This window comes from Solea senegalensis, linkage group LG16 (assembly GCF_019176455.1).
Source record: "Solea senegalensis isolate Sse05_10M linkage group LG16, IFAPA_SoseM_1, whole genome shotgun sequence".
NCBI classification, from domain to species: Eukaryota; Metazoa; Chordata; class Actinopteri; order Pleuronectiformes; family Soleidae; genus Solea; species Solea senegalensis.
Window position 1 is genome coordinate 19,765,158 of NC_058036.1, and position 27,681 is coordinate 19,792,838.

The following is a 27,681-nucleotide window of genomic DNA, read 5'->3' on the forward strand; positions in this document are numbered from 1 at the left end:
GCTGTTTAAGAACCACACAGCAGCATCTACTTAACTAAACAGAAGGGGTTTTTATTGATGCTAAGAAAGACAAGGGAGCCATACAAAAACGGATGATTAGGAAAGGGTGTCATTGGTTGCTAACCAGCGTTGGACAGATGAACCTATTGAGATTAAAGGGGACAGAAGGGCGAGACAATACACCAGCAAAGAGGTTGAATGTGGCGCTCTTGAGCCAGGCGACCATCCATCTTCACCTCAACAGGGTGTAGGAGATGAAAGGACGACACAGGCGCCAGGAAGGCCCATCACTTTTGTCTGATGCAGACATAGCCATGTTCTTAGGTCCATGCCACACATTTGTCACTGTCTCATAACAACATGGACAGAGGCACACAAAAGGCAAATTTAAAGCAGAGGACACTCGAACAGAAGCTCCCGTTAAACCACACCAGATTCCTTTTTCCTTATTAATGAATATTTCCGATATCAGCGGCACATATTTCGAAATGTTGTTGCAAATTTGGTTGCATAGTTAAAAAAAATGAAGTTCCAGCTGACCACTTATACACAAACGCAGCTACTATACACACTGATTACCATGAACATGATTTAGTCAAACAAGCAGACAATGGCTGGCCTTCACTTAGCAACAAATCAAGCGTGTAAAATACATGCTTATCCTCCCACGGCTGACAGATGAGTTGGAAATCAGGGGAGAAATGAAGAGATGTAACATTCATTCTCACCCACCTCCCTTATTCCCCTCCCTCCTCCTTTTCCTGAAAGCCTTGAATAGGTCTTAACAATAGCCATGCGTGGGACACAAAGGCTGGGGGGGTCCACGCTCTCGTGCCTGAGACACAGACCCTCTCCATTCAATCTACATTTCATCATGGTAACAAGCGCTGTCGGGCCAAAAGGCCTGACACCCTCACTCACCACAAAGGCGGTTAGCTCTAATATATGAGGCTATTGACACTGTAAAGAGCCCCTGTCAGTACGGGGGGATTGTCAGCTGTGGGATGTCTCAGTGGGGGGAGGCAGCTGCCAGCCAAACCAAACGGCGGAGCTTCTGTCGTGGGGACTGGCGATGCAGCGTCACCTGGTCCCCGGTCCCCTGACACAGAGACCCTGGGTCCTCCCACAAGGCCACTGCTTTATTTGGGCACAGGTGGGAATGGGAAGCAGAACACATTGTGGAGATTAGTGGGGATCTGCCTCCTTTTGCTTTAGGTAGATAATTAGAGACAGTGACTTGTGCAAAGCTGGTGTTTCCTGATCGGCACCAGATGGTGTTAACCCACGATACAGCATCAGCAGCCTGGTGCGTGTGTGTGTGCGTTTGTGGGTGTGATGACTGTGGTGTGTAATGGATATGCTTCTTAAATCATACAATATGGGCAGGTCCTCTGTGTGCCATTATGGACAGCCACTGCTGTCATCACAGTGCTCTTTAGCATACGCTAACCAGCAGTGGCAGCTCTGGTTTTAGTCACAATGTTGTGCACAATTAACTCTGAAGATTAAACACAACAATACAGAAAAGGCTCATTTCAGCAACGGTGAAGGCAGCACTCAGATATGAAATGATAGCGTCAAAACAAGGCTTTTGAAAAACGCTTTAGTAACCACTTGCCAACTAAAATACTCTTTTATTTATCACATGACTTTAATCATTAATGTGTGACTTCATCATATGTGATACCTGGTGTCGGTTTCAACTACTTCATTGTTCTGTGCGTTCAAATATAATTTTTAATTCAAATCAACTGAAAACTAGAGATGAGTGTGACACATTTGACAGGTCTACAGTCTTCTGTCTCTTAAAATAATTAAGATTATGATATTTAAAACTTGAAAAAGTTTATTGATTCAAGCTCAGAGGCCCTCATGAAAAAAACAATGCAAAGGATGCAGCAAAAGATAACACACATTCCCGCTTTGTGAATGAAATGGCATGCAAAAACATGCCGTGAGCATGTAGACAGATGGATAAGTTAACTGCTTCAGCTACCGATCAATATAGGAGTACTTGTCCCAACTTGGCTCTGCACAAACTGCATTGACAGCAGTAATTACGGGACTGAAAGAGCCAATTAAGGGGATTGGAGGGCTGGACAGAAGAGACATATTGCAGGACATACGCACGCATTGTGCAACGTCTGGATAAAGGGGAACCTCAATTAAGAGAATCGACACTTCCAGAGGCTTGTTGCCTGTTCTTCATTTTGTGCTCGGTAAAGCCCACAGCCCCCTTGTCCTCCAGAATACTGATGAGGGAGGAAGCACAGCTGCTGCTGGGGCTCCACGCGCATATGTGATACGCTCACATGTGCGTAGTTCCACAGATGAACAGAGAGGAGGAGGCTCATGAGGGTTTCTGGCTGGAATTACTAAGCACTAATTAACCAGCATAATGGATCAAAAAGAAGAAGAGAGGCTGGATACACGAGTTTAGTTATATGTACAGATTAGACTGCTTAGAAGAGTTTTAATTAAAAGATCACTTGTATATGTTTAAATTGCTTGGCCCCTCATGATATCACATCTACACGTTTCCCTCTTTGTTTTGATGCCACTCTGCAATAACACTGTCCTGCAACAGCACGGATGGATGGTTAATTCACTTAACTCCTGGTGCTTTCTCGTTGTTTTTATTTTTATAGAGACTAGACAGCACTCTGATAGCACATACCTCTACCGACACTAAAATCAAGATATAACATGTATTATATCTGCACCAAATTTGTTTAAATGAATTTATCATACACATGATGATCTCTCTGATGATTAGCACTGCCCAGTATGATTTCCAATAGTCTTCTGTGGCCCCCAAACACAACTCTGATCCACAAGTTTTCCTTTTTAACTCCTAAAAGGCATCTCCCCATCTATCTAAGAAAGTTACGACTTCAACAGCTGTTACAAGAGACGTGTGAATAAATATAAATCTTATTAGAACACATACAAAAAATATGGGAAACGTACAATTTTAAAATAACAATTGTTTTCTTATACACAACCCTGGCAGAGTGAAACCCTAATTAATGTTATTCATGAAACATGTGTTTGTCCTATTATTCCATGTATATCTGCTGTAAATAAGGCATACAACAACAAGTTTGAGTGACTTGTGACGTAATTAATTAAAGTCACTGCACCTCTTTGATGTTGCCGTCCTGTTTGGTCTTCCGCAGCCACCATAGATGCGTCTGTCAAATATTTGCTGGTTAGAAACTGATAAGAAACCAATATTTAGACCATAAACGCGTCACTTCTCTCTTCACATGTGACGGTGATTATAACCAGTTTACCACAGAAAGGAAGTCATGTTGCCACGTGGTTTTTTTTTCAGAGCCATGCACAGGGAGGTTAGAGTTCAGTAAATACTGATGATGTCATCGACTGAAGATGGCTGAAGGGTGAGCGTGAACTCGCAGTTTTATTTGAAGTTTTCTAATATAATGTATCACAGAGCTCCGGTGCCACGCGCGTGTCGTGCTGCGCGTTGTGTTGTTTGTCTAATCGGATTCGGCTTTGTCGTTTAAAGTCAGCGTTGCGTTGTGTAACCTCCGGATTCAGTCCAGGAAGTGCGTTTGTTTACCAAAACACAGCCTGGCTAGCGTTAGCTTAGCCTCCGTAGCCATGCTGTGCTGCAGCTGTAATTCCGCAATAACAACGAGTGAGCCGTATGTGTGTTTTGTTTTTGAATGAAACGCTCACGTGTAGCCTTACAAAAGTCTCACTGACGACCTGTTTTGGTTTCACTGCCCTGATAACTGACGGTCGCTACCTCGTTTAGCATGCTAGTATACGTGTATGTGGACGCTAGCTTGAGAAAGACAGCGGCTAGCAGTCAGCAATGCTCCAGTGTCACTGGGGTGACAGGCTAATTTGTAATATTTGATCGATATACAACGCCAGTCAGCTGTGGTGTTTATTGTGTGCGTTACGCTGGCGTCTGTGCTGCGAGTAGAAGCTAATGTTTGAATGTGTGTACTCACAGAGAAAGCTGGTGGGGAGGCTGGCTTCAACAGAGCTACCAGGCCGTCAAAGACAAGGTAATCCACATCAGCATAGTGGAAATCAATGCGTCTTACTTTATCTTTAACAGCTCTCCTACATTTATAATGTCTCCGCTGATGTTTTTGAGAGAAATGTACCTTCAGCTTCAACCACTGCCATTGTTTTTGCATACATTTTCTCTAAAGAAGCTGATTTAAGCAGACAAGACACAGTGGTCACTTGGAAGAGTTGTAATTTAGGTAGATACTGGTCTGCTGCAGCCTAAAGAAGTGTCAACAAGGTTCTGTCAATATAAAACTGGCACAGTACAGTGTTGCAGAGGTACAAAGAAAAGGTAGATGATATAAAATGCATTCAGTGGGCAAAAACGTCAAAAAATCGACATTTAACACAGTAAAATTTCATAAATCTGAGGCAAGACATTGAATTGCACTCATGTGTTGTGTCTCAAAGTGATTTTGTATAGTGCATAAACATTATATGAAGATATACTGGATATTTGTGACATTGATATCAGAGAAAATTCTATTGTAACATATAATATTATTGTCTCATTCAGCTACAGTGCAGGAAGTTTGAGGTTGCCTTTGTCTTGTGTTAAAGCTGTTTCTATTTTTCGGCCTTTAATGTCATGTTGCCTAGCCCTTAACAAACCAAAAATATTCTCATGAAGATGATGACGTTGAATCGCTGTAATCCTGATTATATGTCTCTCTTCCTCACAGTCAACTGAGGCCTTAGAGTTTATAAAGCGTGACCTGACTGAGTTCTCCACTGTGGTGCAGCATGACACAGCCTGCTCCATTGTGGCTACAGCCACGGCTGTCAAAAACAAACTGGCCGTAAGTTGAACCCCTCACTTGGGTCATTGATCGTGATCTCCCAGTACGTGTTGCTTTCGTACGAACTGACAGTAATGTTTGTTTTCAGGCGGAAGGCTCCTCAGAGGCCACAGAAAAGGTTAAGAAGAGCCTCTCTAGTTTCTTGGGAGTCATAACAGACACACTCGCACCACCCCCTGATAAAACCATTGACTGTGATGTCATCACATTGGTGGCAACACCAGCAGGAACCACGGAGGTTTACGACAGTTCCAAGGTGAGCTTGAGTATGGACTTGAGAGTTTTTGTGACAGTGATGTGTTCCTGGTGTGAAAGACACGTGAATGGAAAATCTTATATCACAACATGTTGATTCAGGGCTGATGTAGTTGTGAGAGGTTGCAGGACCAAGGACGTCAGCACAGGATGTGCTTTTTGATGAAAAGCAGCAACAGCTAAGCATTTGTTTTCCTTTCAGGCGCGTCTCTACAGTTTGCAAGCTGATCCTGCTACATACTGCAATGAGCCTGATGGTAAGACAGTACTCTGACATTCTGTTCCCCATTCTTGGGTTTTGAGTTAACTTGGTCATTGTTACTGCTGTTATGGCCCATTAAGTTTGTGTTATCTGACTTTAAAAGCTGCCTTTTCATTTTATTCATCCATATTGTGTGACTTCAATGCTACAAATATTTTAAATTTGTACACTTACTGGTTTACACATGTCTGTGTATTTAAGGTGTATTTTAATCAGAGGTTAATTTTGTCCAGGGCCACTTGAGCAGTTTGACAACTGGCTCACCGTCTTCAGTTTGGAAGATAAGAAAGGAGAAATCTCTGAGCTTCTGGTCAACAGTCCCTCTATACGAGCCCTTTACACCAAAATGGTATGCACTGATGCTTTTGTCATCCATTGTTTTTACTGATTTTGTCCATGAATATTATTGTAAATGAACAAGCCAGATAATTACTCATAGATTTGTTCTTGTGTACTTTTTCATCTGCAGGTGCCAGCGGCTGTAGCCCATTCAGAGTTTTGGCAGCGGTATTTCTACAAAGTTTTCCAGTTGGACCAGGTAATCATGCTGTGTAATCAACTGCTGACTAACCTTGAGGTGTTATTTATCCCCTCAGCTCAGTACATTGTCTCTAGTGCCACCTGCTGACCAGTTGTGGAGCTATTTTTCATTAGTAATTTTAAGGGCACAATCATGAGTCATTACATTTTTGCCCAAACATAAAGAAATGGTTGTATCTCAAGTTTAACCTGCTAGATGTTGATTTGTTGTAGCCTAAAAAATCAGTGTAAGTGGCTCCACTTGTCTACTGTGCATTTGAAAGCATTAAACATGAGTTATATCATCTTACTTAGGCAATACTATTGTAGTGTGGGCAGTGTGTTAATGGCTATGAAACATGTGTGATAGAGAAAGTGTGGGTTTTCGTAACAAGGAGAGCAAATGTGAAACCATTTCATTACATAGCTAACCAAAATTATGCAAAAGACAGAGTGCAGTTCTTTTTCTGTTATTGAAAATATTAAAAGTTCACTCTGATTGTGCCTTTTAGGAGGAGGCGAGGAGATTAGCACTGAAGCAGAGAGCAGAACAGCCTACACACACAGAAACCCTTGGCTGGGAGGAGGAAGAGGAAGGTAAGTTAGTCTCACTCACGGTGTGTAGAAGGAAAAAAAACCCAAGAGAAATTTGAAATCATTCACTTACACTCTTTGTCTTTTACGTTCAGATGACTTCCTTGGTACCACGTCGTCATCTCGGTTCAACTTCACCCCTCCACTGGACAACACCTCGACACAGTTTCTCACGACTTCGACAACTCCCACAGCACCGGCCCTGCTGAGTCCCGTCCTGTCTCCGAGTGAAGAGCGCGACGCCACGCTCTCGGTGAGCAGCGACAGCGTGAGCCTGCCCACGCAGGTGGAAGTGCGGCCGGAGCCCAGTACCACGGAGCTGGCCGACAAACTGACAGAAGCTCATTTGGAAGATGTAGATGTAGAAACGACGCAGGAAGAGCAGAAGCCTGAAAAGAGTGACTTACCTCCTGAGGCTGAAGTGCAGGCTGTAACCCAGCCGGAGGTTCCTGTCGACGGCCCGTCAGTGAGGAAGGCAGCTTCCAAACCAGAGGCGACGAAAGAAGACGGGCCACAGGACCTCAGAGTGTTTGAGCTCAACTCTGACAGCGGCAAGTCTACGCCATCTAACAATGGCAAGAAAGGTACAGTGACTTCACTTTTTTTTTCTAATGGCAGTGATCATGTTTTTGTTATTGTTTGGGATTAAAATAAACCATAAAGCTCCAGAGCGAGCGAGGGAGAGACCAGTAGTGATTGAGAGACCTATGTGCTGAGTGCAACAGAATGAGCAGAGCAATGAATCAAAGACCAGAAGAGTATTTTCAAGATAGTTACATGAATAGTAGAGTGTCAAGACGAGGATGAGGTGGAAACTTTTCATGGCCGCTTATTGTTGTTTCCAGTACGATGGTTTGTAGTCGTCTCGCTTGCCTCCGTCACTGGTGACGTAAAACGCGTCGAATAGAACTTAAAAAACAAAAACTGGCAGAGAGAGAGGGCGTCGCACAGAGTGAGTCATGTGGGGATGATGGGCTCCATCAGCATTATGTTATGTTAAACTTAATTGGCAATGGGTTTAACGCAATGGGCATTCATTTATATTTAAAGTCACGCGCTGCTGCTTTAACGGGATTTATATGACAATCTAATTTCCCACCGTATCAGCTTAAAAGAAGCAGGAGTGTGTATGTGTGTGAACGTCGCAGAGAGTTCCTGATTGATTTCCCCTCCCTCCAGGGTCGAGCACTGACGTGAGCGAAGACTGGGAGAAAGACTTTGACCTGGACATGACGGAGGAGGAAGTCCAAATGGCGCTATCTAAAATAGAAAACTCTGGAGAGGTGAGTGTCAGCATTTGTGTCACATGGGGAATAATTTGGGAACATTTGGGAATATTTTACAAATGTGTATATTATATTTTTCCACAGCTGGATGAAGACTGGGAGAACTGGGACTGAGAACCACTGCAACACCGACTCTGTCCCGCCATTACAGCTAGTTCTCGGCAGATGAACCATGCTTAATGTGTTTTAAACTCTTTGTCCACACTGTCGCCATGTCATGATTGTCAGTAGGGGATTTTTTCTGACGGGTTTGGACCATAATGGTGAACCTGTTGACGAGAGAGAGAGAGATAACACAACAGGAAGACCAGGGCAATAAGAATTAGACTGCTCCTTCCGGTGTTGACTATTTCTTGGAGTAATTTCTAACTTGGAGCCTATGACACAAGTCATGGACAAGGTTGTAATCATTCTGACTTTCAAGCCTAAGGAAATGCAGTGATAGGGCAGAATGTGATACGTTCCATAGCAGCAGAGGAAGAGCTGTTTTCCCCACTTTTCTTTTTGCCATTAAATACATCTGATATAGACAGTACTGTGTAAAAGTCTTAGGGCACCATCGGCTTTGTAGTTTGTTTTTCTGTCAAATTCTTTAATCACTGGCATTGGAATTGGAACGATATGACTGAAATGTATGTACATTTGTGTATAACAGCAAGCTGTCGATGAGCTAAAGTTTTACCTAGTAACACAAATTGGTCGCTGCACAAGGGTGGTGTTATATTTCAAATGTTAGGCTAGGTCACAGTAAATACTTGACACACTAACCTGGAGAAGCAGTTTGTTATTTTAGAAGTGTATACATGTTTCTGGATGTGATCCAATACAGTGATTAATACACAATTTGACTTTATGGTCATTAAAACAGCCCTAAGACATTTGCACAGTCCTGTGTTTAAAGAGTATTTTTTAGGTTGGGTAATGATTTAAATGTAGGCTGCACAATAGCCATAAACTCTAATGCTGCTTCTCACTTTTTCTAAGCAAGTGGTTTTTGATTTGAATCAGCTTTCTTTTTTGTCTCTAATATGCAAGGGAATTTTTTTCAAAATCAAAAAGGAAACACTTTGGCCTTCATTCACAGAGAGCGACTTGTTTTTGATTCACTCCTAACACTAGAGATAACACACAGGCGTGTGGTCATGTTGTCCAAATATTTGTGTTGTAAGTCGGTCGCCAAAAAAAACACAACCATCATCTGTTCTTTTCCCCTCTCTCTGTCACACTGTGATCGACTGAAGGCTACGTGTTCCTCTCCGTCACTTTAAGTTCTTATTCGGGTAAGAGGGAATTCATCCATTCATCAGTTATCACTAGTTATTGAGAGAGAAGTTCTGTTTGACCCGTTAAAGCAAATTGAAACGGATCGTGACGTAAAAATGAACTCTGGACTTGGGATTGAGGGTTATTTACACAAATAGGAGAAAATGACAAATCTGTAATGCTTTGTTTGTTTTTTTTAGTTTCTCTCTTGGCTCCTGTTTTGAAATGACAGAGTTCGGCGGGCTGCGTGCCAAATAGACAAAATAGCGACGTGAGCATGCTCCATGCTTTTCTAATTTCCCGTTCCCTCATTTGTAATGTAGCTGAGAAAAAAAAGCCAAGAGCCTAGAAGTGTAATATTTATACTAAAACTAAATGCTTAATTATTGTATTATGTGCTTTGGATTGCATGTCTGTGCAATAACATGATGCAAACCTTGTGCAGATAGTTACCGTTGAGTTCTATGTTTTTTGTTTCCGATAAAGACATTTGCTTGTGTTGCATGTCTGTTCTTCTCTGCTGTGTATTTCCTGTCATATCCACACTCTGGACTAATCAAAGCTGTTTGACACACATCTGTTTTCCAAGCTGTTAAAGTTCTGTTTTTTTGTTTGTTTTTTTCTTTTTAAAGTCAAAGTATTTCACTCTATTTTTCAAATGATCATCATTAAAGGATTCGTGGCAAAAACAAAACAAAAAAACAACCCCAGTGTGGTGTGTTGGAAGCAGACATTGGCGACACAAGCATTATAATTAGCGGCGCACTGAGTTTCTTCAATTACAGTGTGAGCGACGCACAGGAAATCACCGCTCATACCTAAAGTGTTTGCTCATACCACCACCTAATGTGCACTCCGCTTCCACAATGTTTGGCTACTGTGTAGAAACACATTTTTTTTTATGTTGAAATTAAAATAAAAACCTCAAAGAATTTGTTTCCCAAAACTACTTAAAGTTGGTTTATTGCCGTTTGTGCCCCTGTACAGAATTATACAGCAAGAAACTCCCAAGTATGGATAAAGATAACATTATGAACCATATGTTTCCGATTTTAACGTGAAGTCAAAATACAGTTAGAATTCAAACAGTCTATAGTTTCCTTACCGAGCAAAGTTCTCAAACCCTCACACGGAAATATCTGAGTTTTCAACACATTCCTCCAAAATGCTGGTAACAACCACACTGGTCACTGAGGCTTTAAAAAATTCCAATCTTTATGTGTCCCAAGATTCATTTTTTGTTCTTTTTTTTTTTGTGGCCTGCAGTACAGTAAAAATATCACATGATGGCGCTGTAGCTCTACTTAGGCACCGCCCATCAAAAGCTGCCACTCCTTTTCTTTCAGCTGCAGCATCCATCTCACAGACAGAGGCCACGTGTGTCTGCTCATCACCAGACATTAACACGTGAATAAACGGATTTCTCCAGAGTTCTAAGATGTTTTTAAACTCACAGAATCTCTCTTGGTTTGCCGTTAATCTGACGAATGAAGGGAAGAGTCAGTGAAAATGCAGACGGGGTCTTTGTGGTGGCATCAGCTGGGTCTAATGTAGGTCACAGTGCAGGAACACCTGTGCCACACACAACAAAGTAAAGATGGCCGCTGCCTGCTGCACACGGCGAGGGCGTGGTCGTGAACGGGAGTCATGGCGACGCCACGTGTGGTTACTGCGATGTATGACCACAAGTTGTTTAAATATACACAGTTATAATTTCTGAGATTCCAGATGATTCTTGGATTTGAATATGTTCTTTTATGTTTTTAATTTTTAATTTAACCTTTATTTAACCAGGAGATCAAGAAACTCTTAGTTTCCAGTCTTTCTGCAACATCCATCCATCTATCTCCTACCGCTTTATCCTCCACAGGAGGGTCGTGGGGGGAGCTGTGGGTACATCCTGCACAGTTTGCCACTATGGTCCATTTAGAGTGTCCAGTTGACCTAATCCCCATATTGCATGTTTTTGGATTGTCAGAGGAAGCCGGAGAACCCGGAGAAAACATGCAAACTCCATGCAGAAAGGCCCTTGTTCCACCTGGGTCGCGACCCCGGGTCTTCTAACCGCTGCACCAGCCGTGTGGCCCCTGCAACATATTCCACGCAGAAGGTGCAGAATGGACAAAAGCCCTTTTACCCCAAGGATCAGCACTTCTCTGTGTAATTAAGGTGCAAATGTAGGTCGGCAGTAGTCCGTGTATTGCCTTATATATGCAGTAAGTATACCAATGATTGATCCTTTGCCAGAGTAGTCAATCAAAACGATCTCCTCTATGACAGTAAACTGCATTTCTTTGATTTATGGACAAAAATGTTTATGTTGTGCATTTTTCTGCACTTTGTAAATGAAACAGCCGATCAGTCAATCATGAAAATAACCGACAGATACTGTATATCAATAAATCGATAAAACAACTGTTAGTTGCAGTCGTATACGATGTCAGGACTAACACAGCGTCAGACCAAAGGAAAGATGAACGCCGGAAGTTACAAAAGCTTCCTCTCTTGTGAGTATTCAATAAAAAAGTATGACTCTAAACACAAAGGCCGTGTTTCTGCAGCTGTAATGACACAGTGACACAGAATGATCTCATGTGCCTTCACCGCACTGAACTGTGTGCATACCTTTAATAAAAAAAAACCCACAGCACCCTCTCACCCTCTCACCCTCTCACGCTAATGTCTTCCACACATGCTGCCCTGACTGCACGGACACAGACACCATATACGTTACATTCATCCTCACTCTGTTCCCACTCGGAGGCCTGAGTCAGCAGAAAGGTTGTAAAGGAATTTCCTGTCGAAGCCGAGCGCTCCCTCAGCCTGGCACTACACGTGTGTGCGTGTGCGTGTGCGTGTGCTTCACATTTCCACCAGCTTTCACCAGTGTCATGTACAGATCATTTCACAGACAATGAGGAGGGAGGACGACAATCAGGCTGTGGAGAGAAATATGTCCCTCCTGAGGATCTCTGCTAAATCACCACCCCTCCCTCTCCCTCCTCCTCCTCCCCCTCCTCCCCCCCCTGCACCCCTTCCTCTTGTAATCCATCCTTGAACAAACGCTTTCTCCATCTTTTTTTTTTCACTTTCTTTCCAGCTCTGGTCCACACAGACGCACGATCGTCAGTGAGTCACACATGTACACTTCTACGACACACACACACACACAGAGAGAGAGGGAGAGTCGGGATGAGGTCATTGTATGAAGAGCAAGTATTATTCTCTGCACCCTAAAGGGAGAAACCCTGTAACCCCTCTGCCTTTCAAAAAGCACAAAAGACTCCCTCTGAGGGGGGAGGCAGCCTCTTATGGAATGTGTTACCAGGGTTTTCAATAATGACCGGCCTCCAAATTCACACCCTTTCTGTTTCTGTGTGTGTGTGTGTGTGTGTGTGCATCCCTGCATCTGTGCCCTGTGTACGGTCCGTGTATGTCACATTATGAGATGATATGCACGCGCGCTTCATCTATCCTGACGGTTCGCTGTACCCGCTGATAGGAAGTGACATCTTTGTGTGAACTGTGTGTCCAACAGTTTCCACTCTGTTGCCACAAAGAGAGAGAGAGAGAGAGAGAAAGTGTGGAAGACCAAGAAGAAGAAGAAGAAGAAGAAGAAAAAAAAAAGGGACTCTTGAGATGCCTCAGGATTTTTCCATGACAAACCATCGCCTTTCCCAATGTCGATGGTGGGAACTGGCCATTTTGTTTGTATGAAGCGGTGTCTGGGAGGAATGCAGGGTTTAGTTGGGGAGGGGGGAGGAGAGCAGGGGGGAGAGCATGATAACTCCCACTCCATTCAGATTTATGGTTAAGACAGAGGGGCTCCTCTGGATGTGTGTCAGGGGACCAGGAGAAGACCGCCCCTCTACTCCAGGCCTGCCAAAGCAAATGTTTGGTCGAACAAGCGCTCACTATTCTGTACATCAGTCTCTGTCTTTCTCCTTCTGTGTGCAGTGGTCTCTCTCTCTCTCTCGCTCTCTCTCTGCCATCATATGGGAAAGTGAGTTGTCCTGTGCAGCTCTTGCACGGCACATTGTGTCACGTCCATATTTCAGTCTGCACTGGGATATGGTTTTGAGTTCAGAATCGCACGAGCCAGACATTTGTGTGTGGACATCTGAACGGTCCTGCTCAGGTCGAGACTTTCTTCTTCTTCTTCTTCTGTCTCCAATAAAGATTAAAACAGATTATGGACATTATTATTATTATTATTATTATGGCAACCACTCATGAGTGTGCACTAAGGCACGTAGAGCTGAAGTTCAAACTGAGCATCGACGCGGGCGAGAGCAGTGATTTAAGTGAATTTGTAAGTGGCGTGGCTGCTGGTGCCAGACAGACTGCTCTGAATATTTCACAAAGTGCTGATCTACAGGGATTCTCACACACACACTCATCCACAGAGAACGCTCCGACACAGAGAGAATATCCACTGAGCTGCTGTTGATGCCCGGAGACGACTGACAACAGTGACGATAACTCAAATAACCACTTGTTACTTGTATCTGTGAATGCACACGACATTAAAAACCTTTATCCGGGGAAAAAGCCTCATTGACACAAACTTCAGCAGCACATTCTCATTCCTCTATAAAGCATCATAAAATCGTCTGCACTCGGTTTAAACATCTACGGCCAGGTCTGCGTGACTCAGTTATTCAGAGTGAGATCAGCTCCCTTAGATTCAGCTGTTTTTGCAAATGACTTCAAGCTGACGGAGCAGGAGCTTAGCATTAGATTAAAGGTAAAAGAAACTCTGAGTCTCTCTGCAGTGGACATCAACACGGCAGTGAGCTTTGATGCTCAGGGTGTAAACGGATCAAAAATGAGCTGAGGCCAACAAACGGACGCACCTTTACAGTTCAGGTGTGTGCGACCACAGCGGTTCATGACTGCTTTCACACTCTAAACCTGCTTGCAGACGTCTTGCTTTCACCGTGCGATATTCCTGTGGCCTCCATCTGCCTTTGACATCAAATGAATCACTTCCTGTGTGCAGTGTGTGAACGTCGCCAGGCAACAAGAGATCTAAACACTCCTGTTTACTGAGAAACACAGAGAGAGTTGTGTGGAATCATGAGTGTAAGAGACGTTTTTTTGAAATCTCTGTTTCAAACCCCACCTGTGTGCAACACACGGACCTCAGCTGCTGTCGCTTTATTCTCGTCTCCAGTTCTTTAAACCGCTCTGAGTGTTCCGGTCCCTTCTGTCCTCTCCTTTTCATTACTGTCCCATTCATTCTTTCATTTATTCCCAGTCTTCTCTGCTCTGGGACACTAGCAGACCCATTCATCTGTCTCTGTCTCTGTCTGTCTGTCTGTCTGTCCCTCCCCAGTGTAATCAGAGGACCACACACTCCCGCCTTTCATCTGATGTCTGGTGAACTCAAGGTGAGATTGTTTTAACGGTGAAGACGACGACGACGAAGTGTCCGTCATTGTGATGAAAGACTGTGACATAAATGATCCTGACGTCCGTGTGTGAGATGTTTGCTCATCATTTCACCTTCAGCCCATAAATTGTTTATAGAGCCAATTTTTGGCCGTTATATTTGGCTGCTTTTCTGTTTTCACTCAGATAAAAACAAAATTGTCTAACTTAAATAAACATTTATTGTAGTGTCCCTTTTTAACAAGGTTCTGACAGCATAAAAAGTGTAAAATGATGTTAATCAGCCAATTCATGAAATAATAAATGGTGCCTAAGCTGATAATTAAACCATTTTTCTTCAAAAAACGATTCAATTCCTTTACCTCTGCCTGTAAATGATTATGATCACCTTCATTCTATCTGCTGTCTGCAGTGAATGATGCAAAACAACAACAGTCTCGATGTGTGGAAGAGAGAGATGGAGGATCTAAGAGGTGTGTGTGTGTTTTTATGTAAGAAGTAAAAAGGGAACACAGAATCATGGCTAATCCTAATCCTGGCCTGCGATTGTGTCCGGTGTCGACCCCCACTGTGGAAAATCATTTCTAGGTCTGAGCTGGTGAAGGGCTCGTCTGCTGCCACTGCTCAGCCAAACCCGCTGATCCTGACTCGGCCGCTGGCCGCCCCTGGAGAGAACTCTCTCCTCCTCCTCCTCCTCCTCCTCCTCATCATCGTCCCAATCCAGAGGATCTGCTTGACTGTGTAAGGGTGCCATCTGCCCTTCGACAAGATTACACAGTGCACTGGGCCAAGAAATCCTCCTGCACAGCAGATTAAATATGAAATATAGGGCAGGAATCGTGCCGCTGCGTGTCCAGTTTTGAAAGCTTTAGTCTGCAGGTGTGTCTGGATTTGTGACGGTTGCTTTTTGTTGATGTTTTTTTTTTTGTGCCAAACCTGTAGTAGAGCAAAACACCTCACCGCCCTCTTCTCTTTAAACATTAATGAAAGCTGTTAAATTCCCACCTTTGCACTGTTTGTTTACTAAAGTTGATTTTATCCATGAGAGAGAGAGAGAGAGAGAGAGAGAGAGAGAGAAAAGGGAGCGAATCAACAGAACTGAGAGCAAGCAAAGACTGGAAACGGTTACTATGGAAACTGTTCCTTTCTTTCCTCACCACTGGTCCCTTTGGAGTTGCACATTTTTGTGTAACAGTGGGTACACATTAGCCCCGTATTCTTCCATACAGTAGTAATTACTTGGAAACTGTCACTGGGAATCCTGCTGATAACTTGAGTGAGAGTTCAGTCGATGCCGGGACTCACTGCCCTCATAGATCTCCGTCGTCTTTCACCGGGAACAAAACGGCGCTCTTTCAATGCACTTTGAAGTGAGAGCGCATCAACACGGACCGTTCCTCAAACCTTCGCTTCCTGTCCCGAGTGTGTGAATGAGAGTCCTCATCGGGCTGTGAAAGTGTGTGGAGAGGAACCATGAAAGGAGGGAGGTGTCATCTCAGAGAGGCCTTTCTTCACAGAGCTTGAAACAATCCAGATCCCAGAACCCTCACAATCTGAGCTCCACGGCGTGTGTGTGTGTGTGTGTGCGTTCTACATTTTCCTCTGGCCACAACGATCTGAATTATCATCTTTTGTTTCATCTTTTCTTCTTTCCTCGTTTATTCTGCAGAGATTCTTTCAGGATCCTCACCCCGTGAATCTCTCCCTGTCCTCTCACCCCGTCCTCACCCCTCCTCGCCACCTCTGGCTCATTACTCCCTGGATGCCGAGCCGTTTTTCACTGAGTGCCCATTTGTGGATTAGTCACCAAGAAATCTTGTGGTACAATTGAATTGCCAGTGGTCACAGAGGTTTCACTCACAGCTGAGGCATCTGGAGAATGCCCTTCTTAAGCAGTCAGTCACGACCCCGGCACACAAAGACAGCCTTCTCCATTGCCCTTGTTGCCCCGGAGGCAAATACTGCCAGTGCTGGCTCTTTGTCTGCTTCTGATGATGTTGTTCGTTGACGGGACAATCTAACACATCCACGAGAGACTTATGCAGAGAGTTATTTTGTCTTTACACTACAGGACGCTGTGATTCCTGATCGGCCTCCGTCCACCACTGAGCAGTCTGAAGAAATTCCGACATAAAGATTTAACTATAGCTCCGAGCGAGTGAAAGAGGATCCAGGTTTCTCTGGTGTGCCGGGAATCTAATTTCAGCAAATTGACCAATTTAAGTCCTTTGTATAAAATGTCACATGTTCTTCAGGACTGAACATTGAGCGACTTATCACAGGTTTGAAATAAGTCAACGCTACACTGGCTTAGATACGGATCGTTAACATGTAACGTGTCATTAAAGCAGTTTTCAGAGAATGCAAAATACACGTATCCTTAATCAACATTAAAATAATGACATTGGTGCATGCATCTTTATGCATTATACTGTTGTTGTGTCCAAACAGAGTTTTGTTTTTACACATTTGTAAAACTTCTAAAACTCGTGTCAATCACTGGTATCACCAGATTTCATGACACGTGTTAGCATGTTAGCATGCCAGCTCCAAAAACTCTTCTTCCAGCGAGTCCTGGTCACCATAGATACAAATAGGAACAGAGACGAGACAATTCCACGTATAAAACTCGCAACAGAACATAAAAGTTAGAAGGAGGTCATTAAAAGAGAGATAAACTAAAGTGCAGATTTATACAGGCCATACCAACATGATCCTTAAAGAGGTTTCGTAAAACAACGACATGTTTCTTTCATGATCCGCGGTCCATAAAACGACTTTGAATGTGTTTACAGAAGGTTAAATTTTCCGCGGCTCATTCCATGTCCACAGTGCACGGAAGGAATGAGCAGTTTTACCAAATTCTGGGAACGTTAGACCTGGTGCTGTACGACAAGAGGCTAGAAACATAGAGGCTACATAGAAGACGTTCTTTAAAAAGCTTATCCCTCTGCTAAATGCTTCAATGTAGATGTAGAAACATACAGAGGAAGTTTACCTAACATTTTCCTCCTCTGGTTAAGAGAAAAGCAACGCACAGATTCATATGAAATACAGCGCATCGCAGCGTGAAGATGCAGAGTCCAGTTTCTGAAGATGAAGAATGAACACTGTACCATTCCCTTTCTTGCCTATAGATATTTCTCTACATGAGCCGTCCAGTGTTCATGTCCTTGGTTTTTCTTCAATTCAAAGTCAGTTTGAGTGATTTCATGCAGGAATCATCATTAATCAGCTGCAATCACAGCCACTCTCACACTCTCCTCCATCACTAATATCATGCTACACCAGCGCTGCCTCACACCGCAGCTGTTATCCATCGTCTTCCATCGTCATCGTCTTACAGGGCGCCCCCTGTTTGCTGAACACTGTATATCATTATGTTACAATAAAGGATTTAATCCTGTTCACCGAAGCACTGGACACACACACACACAATTTTTGGGAGAGTTAAAAAAAGAAGAAGAAAGAAGCGAGTCAGAGAATCACCAGAGTCATTAGTATTCGTCCTGCACACACTGTCTGCTCCAAATTCTTTGGCAAAGCGTCCAGTGGTTAATGAGGTAGCTGTGCGCGGACGAAAGTGAGAGACTGACCACGCAACCACCACACACACACACACACGCACATGCACACTCTCACACACACACACACACACAGACAGACAGACAGACCTTAACGGGGTCCTCAGACGTTTTATTACCCGGCCATTTCCCCTTTTACAAAGAAACACATTTATATTCATAGTGCTGATACTAAAATAAATACCAAGTCCTTTAAAGGTTAATGAAATAGCTCCGGCGTCCTCCAACTACCACCATCATCATCATCATCTTCATCATCACCACCCTGCCCACCACTGGTTGCCATGGCAACGCACCCACTGTTGATTTATGCTGCAGATAATTAGGAGCAAATATGACAGAGCCCACAGGTGTGAACACACACACACACAGACACACACAGACACACACACACACATACAGAGAGAGTGCAAGAGAAACTCATTATCAAGTGGTTTTGCTTCCTAAATGTAATATCCTCTACAATTTGGCAGGTCCAATCATCATCCTTCATTCTCATTCAGAATGGCAACTCGTCCGGCTCTCTGTGCAGATACACTTTCTCTCATTGACACACACACACACACACACAAACAGACAGACAGACACACACATGTCTGTTGCCTGCCAGGCATGAAGCCCTGCCTCCATTACTCTGCAGAAATCAGCAGCGTCCCTTTGTTGTGGAGGAAGGCGGAGCCAGTGCACAGAGCCTCGTCTTCCTCTTCATCAGCAGGCTGTTTGCGGCCCACTGCAGCTCACTAATCCTGTTCTAGGCTCCCTGCACCTCAGGGTCCCATTGAGAGTGTGAAACTAATCCAGCCAAATGGGTTTCATCAAGTGAAATGGAAAGGTAATGATACCTCTGGCTCTCTGGCCCACACTTTTTCCTCTTTTCCTCTCCTCCTCCTCCTCCGTCTCCTCCTCCTCCTGCTGTCCCTGGTGTTTGGAGAGGCTCCAGGTTAGCGCTGAACACGAGCAGGTGGGGTCGGTACGAAAAGCCATTATCGTGCGCGTGAGAGCGCGTACGTACACAAATTAGTGCGAGGCGGAGGAGAAGCCTGCGAAGCATCATCCGTCCCGCCCTGACATCCCATATCACCTCCCTGCTCAGTGCCTACAGGCGTTACTGCAGGGTCACTTCATAGACTGAGCTTCCACACACACACACAGGTGACATCAGCAGATGGATGATGAGGACCACTGCAAGGCCGAGGGCTCCTTTTTCATCACACCAGTTTATCTTAAATGTGCACACTCCCCCCCGTGCTCACACACACACACACTCTCTCCCCTGTCTCCCGCCCCCTTTACCTCCCACTCTTCACGGCTAAAACCCAAAACCTGCAACTCCTAACTGTAAAAATGATGGATGACGACATGAAATCCGACCTTTCTTTTTGCATTTTCCCTGCCACTCTCTCCCCTCTCTGCCCCTCCCCTCCCTCCCCCCCGCCCCCGCCCGACTGCATGTCTGATTTCATTCCGCTCAGTGGAAATGTTCTCCCTTCCTTTGTTTCTGTGCGATGTAAAACCACACCAGTGCCCTGTTAGATGAGCTCAAACACCTTTGACACCAATCATCGCACTCCAGATGTTTTCATTTGGAATAGAACAGCTGGTTATTTGAACTGTTCAGTTTGCCTCTACAAAGTCTACAAACATTTATTTAATGATTTTTTTTAAATCCACTTTTATCAATTATTTACAAAACCAGTCGTGCACATGACGTGTAAAACTTTAGTGTCAGTGCTCCCCAGAGTATTCTAAAATTTTACGGTTAGCGCTCACCAACGAGGCTGGAGTCTCCATGTTCTCCTCAAAGTTAGGAGATTTCATGGAGGCAGATATCATTTGGAAGAGGAGTAATGGCAGCCAGGGATTCTCCTCTTTATAAAACACACATTTATATTTATATTCATTTCCTGAAGACGCGTCATGACACAAAGCTCGTGGCAAAGCAGAAATAAATGATGGAATACATTGTGCATATTGACTTATTGCATATACTGTACTGTGAAGTGATTGATGTTAACGTTATGAATCGCTTTGAGGAAACTGCAGCGCTGTTGCTTCCTCACAGTGTCTTCAAACTGATGCTGATAGCAACTATCGCGGCTGTTCATCTTTCCTGCTTTAGCTCCCAGACTGTGGTGGAGCAGGGGAGGTTGTTTCCTCCGGCACAAAGATGTATCTAACGCCGTTACTTTGTTACTGGCAAACACGCGGACACTCGGCGGAAAGACAAGAAGATGCTCTAAATTCTTCCATGAGTGAAATTAGAATATTCATTTAATTCTCATTGTTAGAGCGAGTGAGAGAGAGACTTTTGCAAAGTTAAAATATGAAAGTTTTGGGCTAAGAAGAGTGAAGACTGTGTGCGTATTAATAATAAACACAATGACGAGTAGGTAGATCTGAAATGTCATAAAATGATTTTTTTTATATTTTATGAAATATCTATTGAAGGTCAGCAGTAATACTTTTTTATTCTAATTTGTAATTGGAAATAAAAAAGATTTCAACTGCATCAAATCTATTCATCTATTGAATAGTTGAACGACATCGTTTCGTAGTAAAATCTATGGTTCCTGAATCTAATCAAAACCCAAGGATAGCGTTATCCCCAATCTTAACCAGTGAATTCCTTAGCTTTAAACTTAACCAGTTCCTCAGAAATGAGGTTTAATCTCATTAGGACAAGGTTTTGGTCTCCTTCAGAACTACTGGTCCTAAAGAGGTAAGAAATACAAGTACACACAAACACGCACATGCACAGAAGCCATTTATCACATAAAACCATTTTGGCATTCTGATTTTCCGCCTCTTTGCTCTCAGCCTGCCCTGTGATTCATGAGCTCTTCATTGACAAGTTTAATAAATGATAAATAAGTGAAGTGTAATCGTATTCACTGCAGTCAAACATGAGGCTCAATGCTGGAGTCACTTATTGTGAGAAGTGCTTCCAGTGGCACATCCTATAATGATCGCTTACTTCAAACAAAAAAGAAAAAAAGACCACGTAGATAACAAAGCCACTACTTTCTGTGCTGGGATATAAAATGATGAATTCACAGCCTCCTGAACCAAAAGTACCACAATTTATTTAAATGCAACAGAGGGATGTAGTGGCTGAATGACACTTAGTGTACAGTAGGCACAGACTATATGCTGTTTTAATACGTTTATGTTGCAGTTAAAGCCATTCTTTGCATGCTAAAAACTGTGTATATGCATTCTTGTGGTTTCAGGTGAATCAGAAGTTTCGCCTTGTCTGAAAAACTGAAATCCTTGTTCTTACTGTTGTTGTGATGCGAGTAATATTCTGAATCTGAAGCAGATTAAATACTTAACTTCTTGTTTACACTGAAACACAAACACAGCGTACAGTGACGTTTAAATGAAAACATACGGATGTAGCCTCAGGTTTGGGTGTGAGATTCACTGGTGTGCAAAGATTGGATCAGTTAATGAGCGACCTGCATGAACATGGCCTTGATGACCCACACCTGCTGCTTCTGTCATGACGAGCCCTCAGGTCAAACGACATCCCCGACCGTCTCAATCCATATGCAGCTCAGTACGATCACATCACATCTTTCCACTCTGGAAAATTCTAAAAACACAAGAATTAAAGTCCTCTGCTGCCTTTTAATCTCTCTGACCACTCAACACTCGGGAGCGAGGAGAACGAGCTGGAGCGCCAAAAGCAGAATATCACAATAAACGTCCCCACCCTGAACTCTGGTCCTCGGCCAAAACCTCAAGATTTTTTTCACTTTTGTCGACAAGACACATTTCATTCCAACATTCTCCCCTTTAATGCGCCCCCTCTCTCTCCCCCCTCTCCCCTCTCTCTCCCTCTTCATTTACAAACTCTCCGTCCCCATGTGCACGGTGCTGCATGCATAATGAAGACTTGGATTATGAATCATCACAGATGTTTTGTTGGATGTCTACACTTTGGAGAGTTGTGGTTGCTTATGAGGTCCACTCCTCAACATGCTTTACACACATATGGAAGTGTTTACACCGGGAGAAAAAGGCTTTTGGGACGGGAGCCACTTGAGGCCACGGGATCAAAATGTTGGGATGTTGGAAAAAGCTGCATTTTTTTCACACTCACAGCAGAAATGATGGAATCATGTCCCCGTAAAGTTCCCTTCTGCCCGTGACCTTCTTCGTGCATGTGTTACGCATTAAAAAAAGCCCCTTAAAGTTCCGTCTCCCCCTGTTTTCACTTGCGCCGCTCACCACCTGGTATGCGCTCATCCATGACGATTGAGATGACAGACCTGGGAAATTGATAGGCATTTTCTCTTTCTATCGTCTCCTCTTCATCCGTTGTCTCTCCATCATTCACGCCTCTCAGAGTTTGCAGGACTGGACGATGAAAAGAGGGCGCTTATCTGCGGCCTTGCCCTCCGTATGAAAAGAGCTGTCCTCTCTGTGTTTTATGGGATGTGGGGAGGCCGTGGGCTTATCTTCACTATCTGGAGTCCAGGCCTCCAGTCACATCAGCTACAGTTACATCAGCCAGCTGCCTGCAGGTTTCGCGCTGAACCTATGAACCTTCCTCGCCCTCAGTCTGCTTCATCGCTGCCTTGAGTGAACGTGGCATTCTTCACTGGGAGCCTCCGTGATCTCATTACTGCAGCGAGGTAGCTGGGATTGTACAAATAATTAGTTATGATGACCTTAGACCCCTGACCCCCCGACCTGGCATTAACATCCATCCTGACTGATTTGATCACAAGTGGAGAGCAGTAAGTTCAGCTCTGAATGCACCCAGGGCCTCCTGAATGCATCTTGAGATGACATTCAGAGGTGGTGTGGAAATGCATGGGGCCACATTCTGGCTTAGAAAACAGCGGCTGAGAACATGTGAATTACAACTGTGGAGTGAAGATTTATAGAGAAAAGACGTCATTCAGCTGCCGTGGCTCTCCATTAAAGCCTATGTGTGTGTGTGGGCCTTTGAGCAGCACTGGAGAGAGTAAGTGACATCAGTCCTCCACTGAAGCACCCGAGACTGACCTGTAACTGCAGCTCTTTATAAATGAATGCATCCCTGTACAGTCATCACTTTAAGCAAACGCCGTTTAATTATTCAAAAACATTTAACTCTGGACTGTGAATGGAACATGGAGAGCACGATAACATGTCGGGAGAAGTGTAGCTGTGCTCTCAACCACGCCCTGCACATTTCTTGGATTGTGGACAGATGTATGCAGCGGACATGAGGGGGAAGGATGGTCCACGGAGAGTGCAGAAGGTGGTTTGGCTTTATCGACTGTGAATAATGAGTGCTCCCCTGTGTGCACATGAAAACTCCCTCGGATGAACCCCACCTTCAATCCTTCCCTCGCCAACTCCCACAGTCCCTGCTCTCTAAACACTGAGCTATCTATCTATCTATCTATCTATCTATCTATCTATCTATCTATCTATCCAGCTATCTATCTATCCATCTATCCATCTATCTATCTATCTATCTATCTATCTATCTATCTATCTATCTATCTATCTATCTATCTATCTATCTATCTATCTATCTATCTATCTATCTATCTATCTATCTATCTATCTGTATTTCCTCCTCCCATCCACAGCTGTCTTGGCCATAGTTGTCTTTAGGGGGAGAGGGAAGTAATTACACTATGAAATGAAAAACCAATAGCACTTGGTTATATCTGTCCACAGGGTGGGATTAAGCTGATTGGTTGGTGGGCGTGCTTCAGGGTTCCGACTCCATCCGAATTTGTCTGTGTGTTTCTGTCCCAGGAAAACAAACAGTGGACCATCTGCACGTTGTGCAGAGATCCCTCTGTGATCCGGCTCTGACGTAGGACGTGAGTTGCAAATCATTGTCTAAGTGGGAAGAGATGCACTCACATGAGCGGTGTAATGCGTTCACAGGCCCGTGCAGCTGCTGAAGACGTGTGGACCTGACAGGATTGTAAAAAGCTGGCGTAGTTTTTAACACATCAGGGCGTACGTATGAAACACAGAAATAAACATTCTGATTAATAAAACCACGCACACACACGTCCCATGTGCCACTTTCCCTTTATAAATCACAATCAATTAAGCGCAGCTTTTTGGAGCGTGCAGGTAACGACCATACTTGCCTATAAATGTCCCCAATTCATTTCCATTCAAAGACAAAGAGAACAGATCTCACGACTCCCTCCGATCGCCTAGCGCTGCCAAATAAGCCATTTTGCATCATTACACATTGTGATTACATTTCTTTTTATACCCTCCCCATTCAGATGAACGTGACCAGCTTCAGTTGTGGCAATTAAACGGATGGTAAACGACTGACTGTTCCGCACGGTGACGACATGAATAACCACAATCTAATGTTGTAGAGCATGTTATCTAAACACTGTTACAACATTCTTCACAATGAAAGCAATAACTCTATTATTGTAATGACGGCACAATATTCATGTAGGGAAAATACACTCTGGATCTGGATCTGTGCCAAGATAATCTATGTAATCTATGCTCTATTGTGTGTGTAAGCGTTTTACATGAGGCCTCGAACTGTTTTTCCTTTAACGTGCTATGAGATTGTACAGAAACAATTATCCCCCACTCGTTATTACAGCCTGTATAATAATATATATCAGTTTGACATAGTTCACGTCAATAAAAAGACATCATGTCACTGGGATGTCCTTCACAAAACACACGTGAACAGAATACGCTGTTGTTTGTGTGGGAAAGACTGACAGCAGACAGACAGGAGCCTGTGACATCATCACTGACCGAGTGAAGTTGTCAGACGCAGTCGAACAGATGATTGGTTCTATCGTCTCCTTCATTCTCTCCCAGACACCCTCTGCTCTTATTGTGCGTCCTGCCTGAGGATAAAGCCGTTCAGGTGATGTGCTCTGGGGTCACGTGACCTCGCGGGTACACGAAACAGGACGTTGTCATCGTTTCCTCCAGGACATGAAACTGAAAACGGTCAGACGTGGAGTCTCCGTTTGTCATGTGCGCGTTAATGCGCGGCGCGACTTTCTTTCAACAACATCGAGAAACAATGGCGATCATCCATCAGTTTGACACAACACAAACTATAACCTGGTTCTTTACACGATCTTTCCAGCATATTTACGGTACAGAGACAGCTGACTCTCAGTAACACATTTATCACAGGCTGGAGACTTAATCCTTAAGTGCGCAGAATTAATTTAGTCTTCCTTGACTCGCTGGCTCAGAGCGTCGAGCCATATGGTCACAGCCGGCCTCTGTGCGACACTGGAAGACACAGCTTCATGTCAGAGGTGAAGCAGAGCAGAAAAGGGAAGAGCAACACTTCAGCATTATCGCCTAAAAGTGACATTACTACAACCATTTTCTCCACCAAAGTTACCGTTTGTGGCACTTTTGGGGCGATGAAAACTGTGGGAAGATTTAGGCTCAGTGAGTTCTAGTGAGTCACTCTCACGTTCCATCTTCAGAGTACTGGCAGACTTCCCTCATATAACCTCAAGCAAGTTTCTCAGGTTTCTGTCACTTCACTCTTGACCAGAACAACAGTCTGCGTGGACTGGAGGTTTGCTGTCGCCACAAAAATGGGCAGATGCTTAAATTAACATCACATGGTCCCGAGCAGACACTCATCGATGCCACCATTCTCATACGAGACGAGTAAAGGCCGTCCAAGGATTTGAGACGATCCGCAACGACAACATTTGTCCCGCCGTGAAAAGTCCCGCCTCCGTTTAACACAACACGACTCACACGTAGCGACATTTGACACCGGAGCCCGAGGCTGACGGGAAACTGCGGTGACATGCTGTCGTCTCTGCTGCCACACCATAATACAAGGAAAACTCAGCTGGGCTCCATGGAGCTAAATTCTCTGATTCTCTAATGTATAAAGTCCTAATGCGGGAATGAGTATGATCAATATTGACGTGTTTTATTCTGGGATAAAGGATTGAGCCCCCCCCCACCGTCCTCCTGTGGTTGCTCCTGCAAACGTTATATTCCTGAACGTCGGGAGAGTGAGAGATGACGCCGGGTACCGATGACACGCTGAGAAACAATGCAATTATCTCCCGCATCATTTCTCCCAGAGTGCGCCGCGTGTGTCTTATAGTCAGGCTGATAATGGCGGCTTTAAAGACACTGAAATATGTGCGAGTCGTTGCATTTATCAATCTCTATAATCTCTCAATAATCTGATGCCTTTCCCTCCGCCGCTGCCTTCAGGATCAGTGTATTTCTGTGCTCGTGTAAAACATCAATTATGTCATTAACACATCTTTTGTGGCACATGATGACGTCTCCTCCCTCCATATGAACTCTGTCCCTCTTCACCCCGTTTTCCTTTTAGCAGCCAAAGTGAAGCTCTCCTCCGGGATGCTGCCGTGGCTGCGATTCAGGCGCAGATTAAGAGAAGATATCTGGTATCTGAAGGCAGCAGGCCTCGCAGAGACAAGGAAAGGAGAGCATGAAAGAGGAAGGACGGACAGAAACCGAGAGGCAGTGACTGGTGACTCTCAGAACCTGCTGCACAGAAGTGAATCTGATAAAAAAGAAGAAAGACAGAGGGAATGGACACAAAGGGGGAAAGACAAAGACATCAATACAGTCAGACAGAGCGTCTTTGTGATTGGCCCACAGGGACAAAGTTACACCAAAGCCACTCAATTAATCTTATCGTCTTAAAGACTCTCTGTTCACGGGACGACGATGTACGCTTTCTGCAGCAGGGGGACTTTCTCCAGACGTTTGTCCCGAGGCGAGAACATCACAAGCTCCACATCGTCACGCGAGACTTAAGTCAAACGCCCATAAAAAAGAACCAAACAGCATACGATGATAATTGATACCACAGTTAAATATCTACGGGCAAAATGTCCTGAAATAAACTGCAACTTTTCTGGATCACGCCACCACACTAGAGTTTAAATGTCAACATCAGGCTGGTTATCCTGGGTGTTATTATTAATAGTTTGTGACTCTGTGGGTGGAACCATCATGTTGACTTTGTATTAGAGTGATGTGCATTAGTTACCTCCACACTCCCATTGTTCCACCTGCCGAGACGCCACAACCTCATGAAGCACGACATCCGTAACTGACCACCACCATCATCACCATCGTCACCATCATCACCATCATCATCGTGCGACGTCGTCCTGCAGAGAAACATGAGGAGAAGTCAACATGTCGCACTGGACACGAGCGACGGTGTCATCAAACACACACACACACACACGCACACGCACACGCTGCAGTGACACGGACTCACAGGTCACATGATCAGGTACACACACGTGTTCAAGTGCACAGACCTGTGCAGTGTCTGTGTTGTGTTGATATAATCACGACATATTCACTCAGCATCTTGAGCTGGATCAATGCTGCAAGACCAGCTCTTCCATTTAAACCAGAAACCATTTTTAAAAAAGCCTTGATGTTCTGTTTAAACACCAGTGATGTGATACGAGTCACGGTGTAGCGTAGCATGATAGCACAGTCTGGCCCAACAGGCGGCAGCCTCTCTCCTCCACGCTCACTTTCTTTTCCTGGTGTTCATGGAAGTGGGGGAGCAAGAGGGGCGGAGGTGGGGGGGGGGTACCCCCAGTAACAGGTTTGATTGGAAAGCATCCAGCCCCTGGCAACCAATCCCCCTGCAGTACCACACACACACATACAAGGTTTCCGTG

The 27,681-nt window shown here is 44.2% G+C and overlaps 2 protein-coding genes across 2 annotated transcripts in view; one reads left to right on the forward strand and one right to left on the reverse strand.

The window, feature by feature from the left end:
* Positions 1 to 27,143, reverse strand: part of LOC122783158 (fibronectin type III domain-containing protein 5-like) — an 84,378-nt gene extending 57,235 nt beyond the window's left edge. The window contains exon 1 of the mRNA XM_044047800.1: positions 27,027 to 27,143. Coding sequence (XP_043903735.1) covers positions 27,027 to 27,083 — 57 coding nt within the window. The 5' untranslated portion in view covers positions 27,084 to 27,143. The remainder of the gene's footprint in view (positions 1 to 27,026) is intronic.
* On the forward strand, positions 3,200 to 9,655 carry bsdc1 (BSD domain containing 1). Its single transcript, XM_044047134.1, has 11 exons — positions 3,200 to 3,404; positions 3,989 to 4,043; positions 4,734 to 4,850; positions 4,939 to 5,106; positions 5,308 to 5,362; positions 5,601 to 5,716; positions 5,837 to 5,905; positions 6,399 to 6,483; positions 6,576 to 7,064; positions 7,660 to 7,763; positions 7,851 to 9,655. The coding sequence occupies exons 1-11, from the start codon at positions 3,394 to 3,396 to the stop codon at positions 7,878 to 7,880; spliced, it is 1,299 nt and encodes a 432-aa protein (XP_043903069.1). The 5' UTR covers positions 3,200 to 3,393; the 3' UTR covers positions 7,881 to 9,655.
* Positions 27,144 to 27,681: the final 538 nt, after the last annotated feature.

Excerpts from the sequence above, each read along its gene's own strand:
- bsdc1 (XM_044047134.1), top strand. Across the intron at positions 4,851-4,938 it reads CTGTCAAAAACAAACTGGCC|GCGGAAGGCTCCTCAGAGGC; the intron begins GTAAGTTGAACC and ends GTTTGTTTTCAG. Across the intron at positions 7,764-7,850 it reads AAATAGAAAACTCTGGAGAG|CTGGATGAAGACTGGGAGAA; the intron begins GTGAGTGTCAGC and ends ATTTTTCCACAG.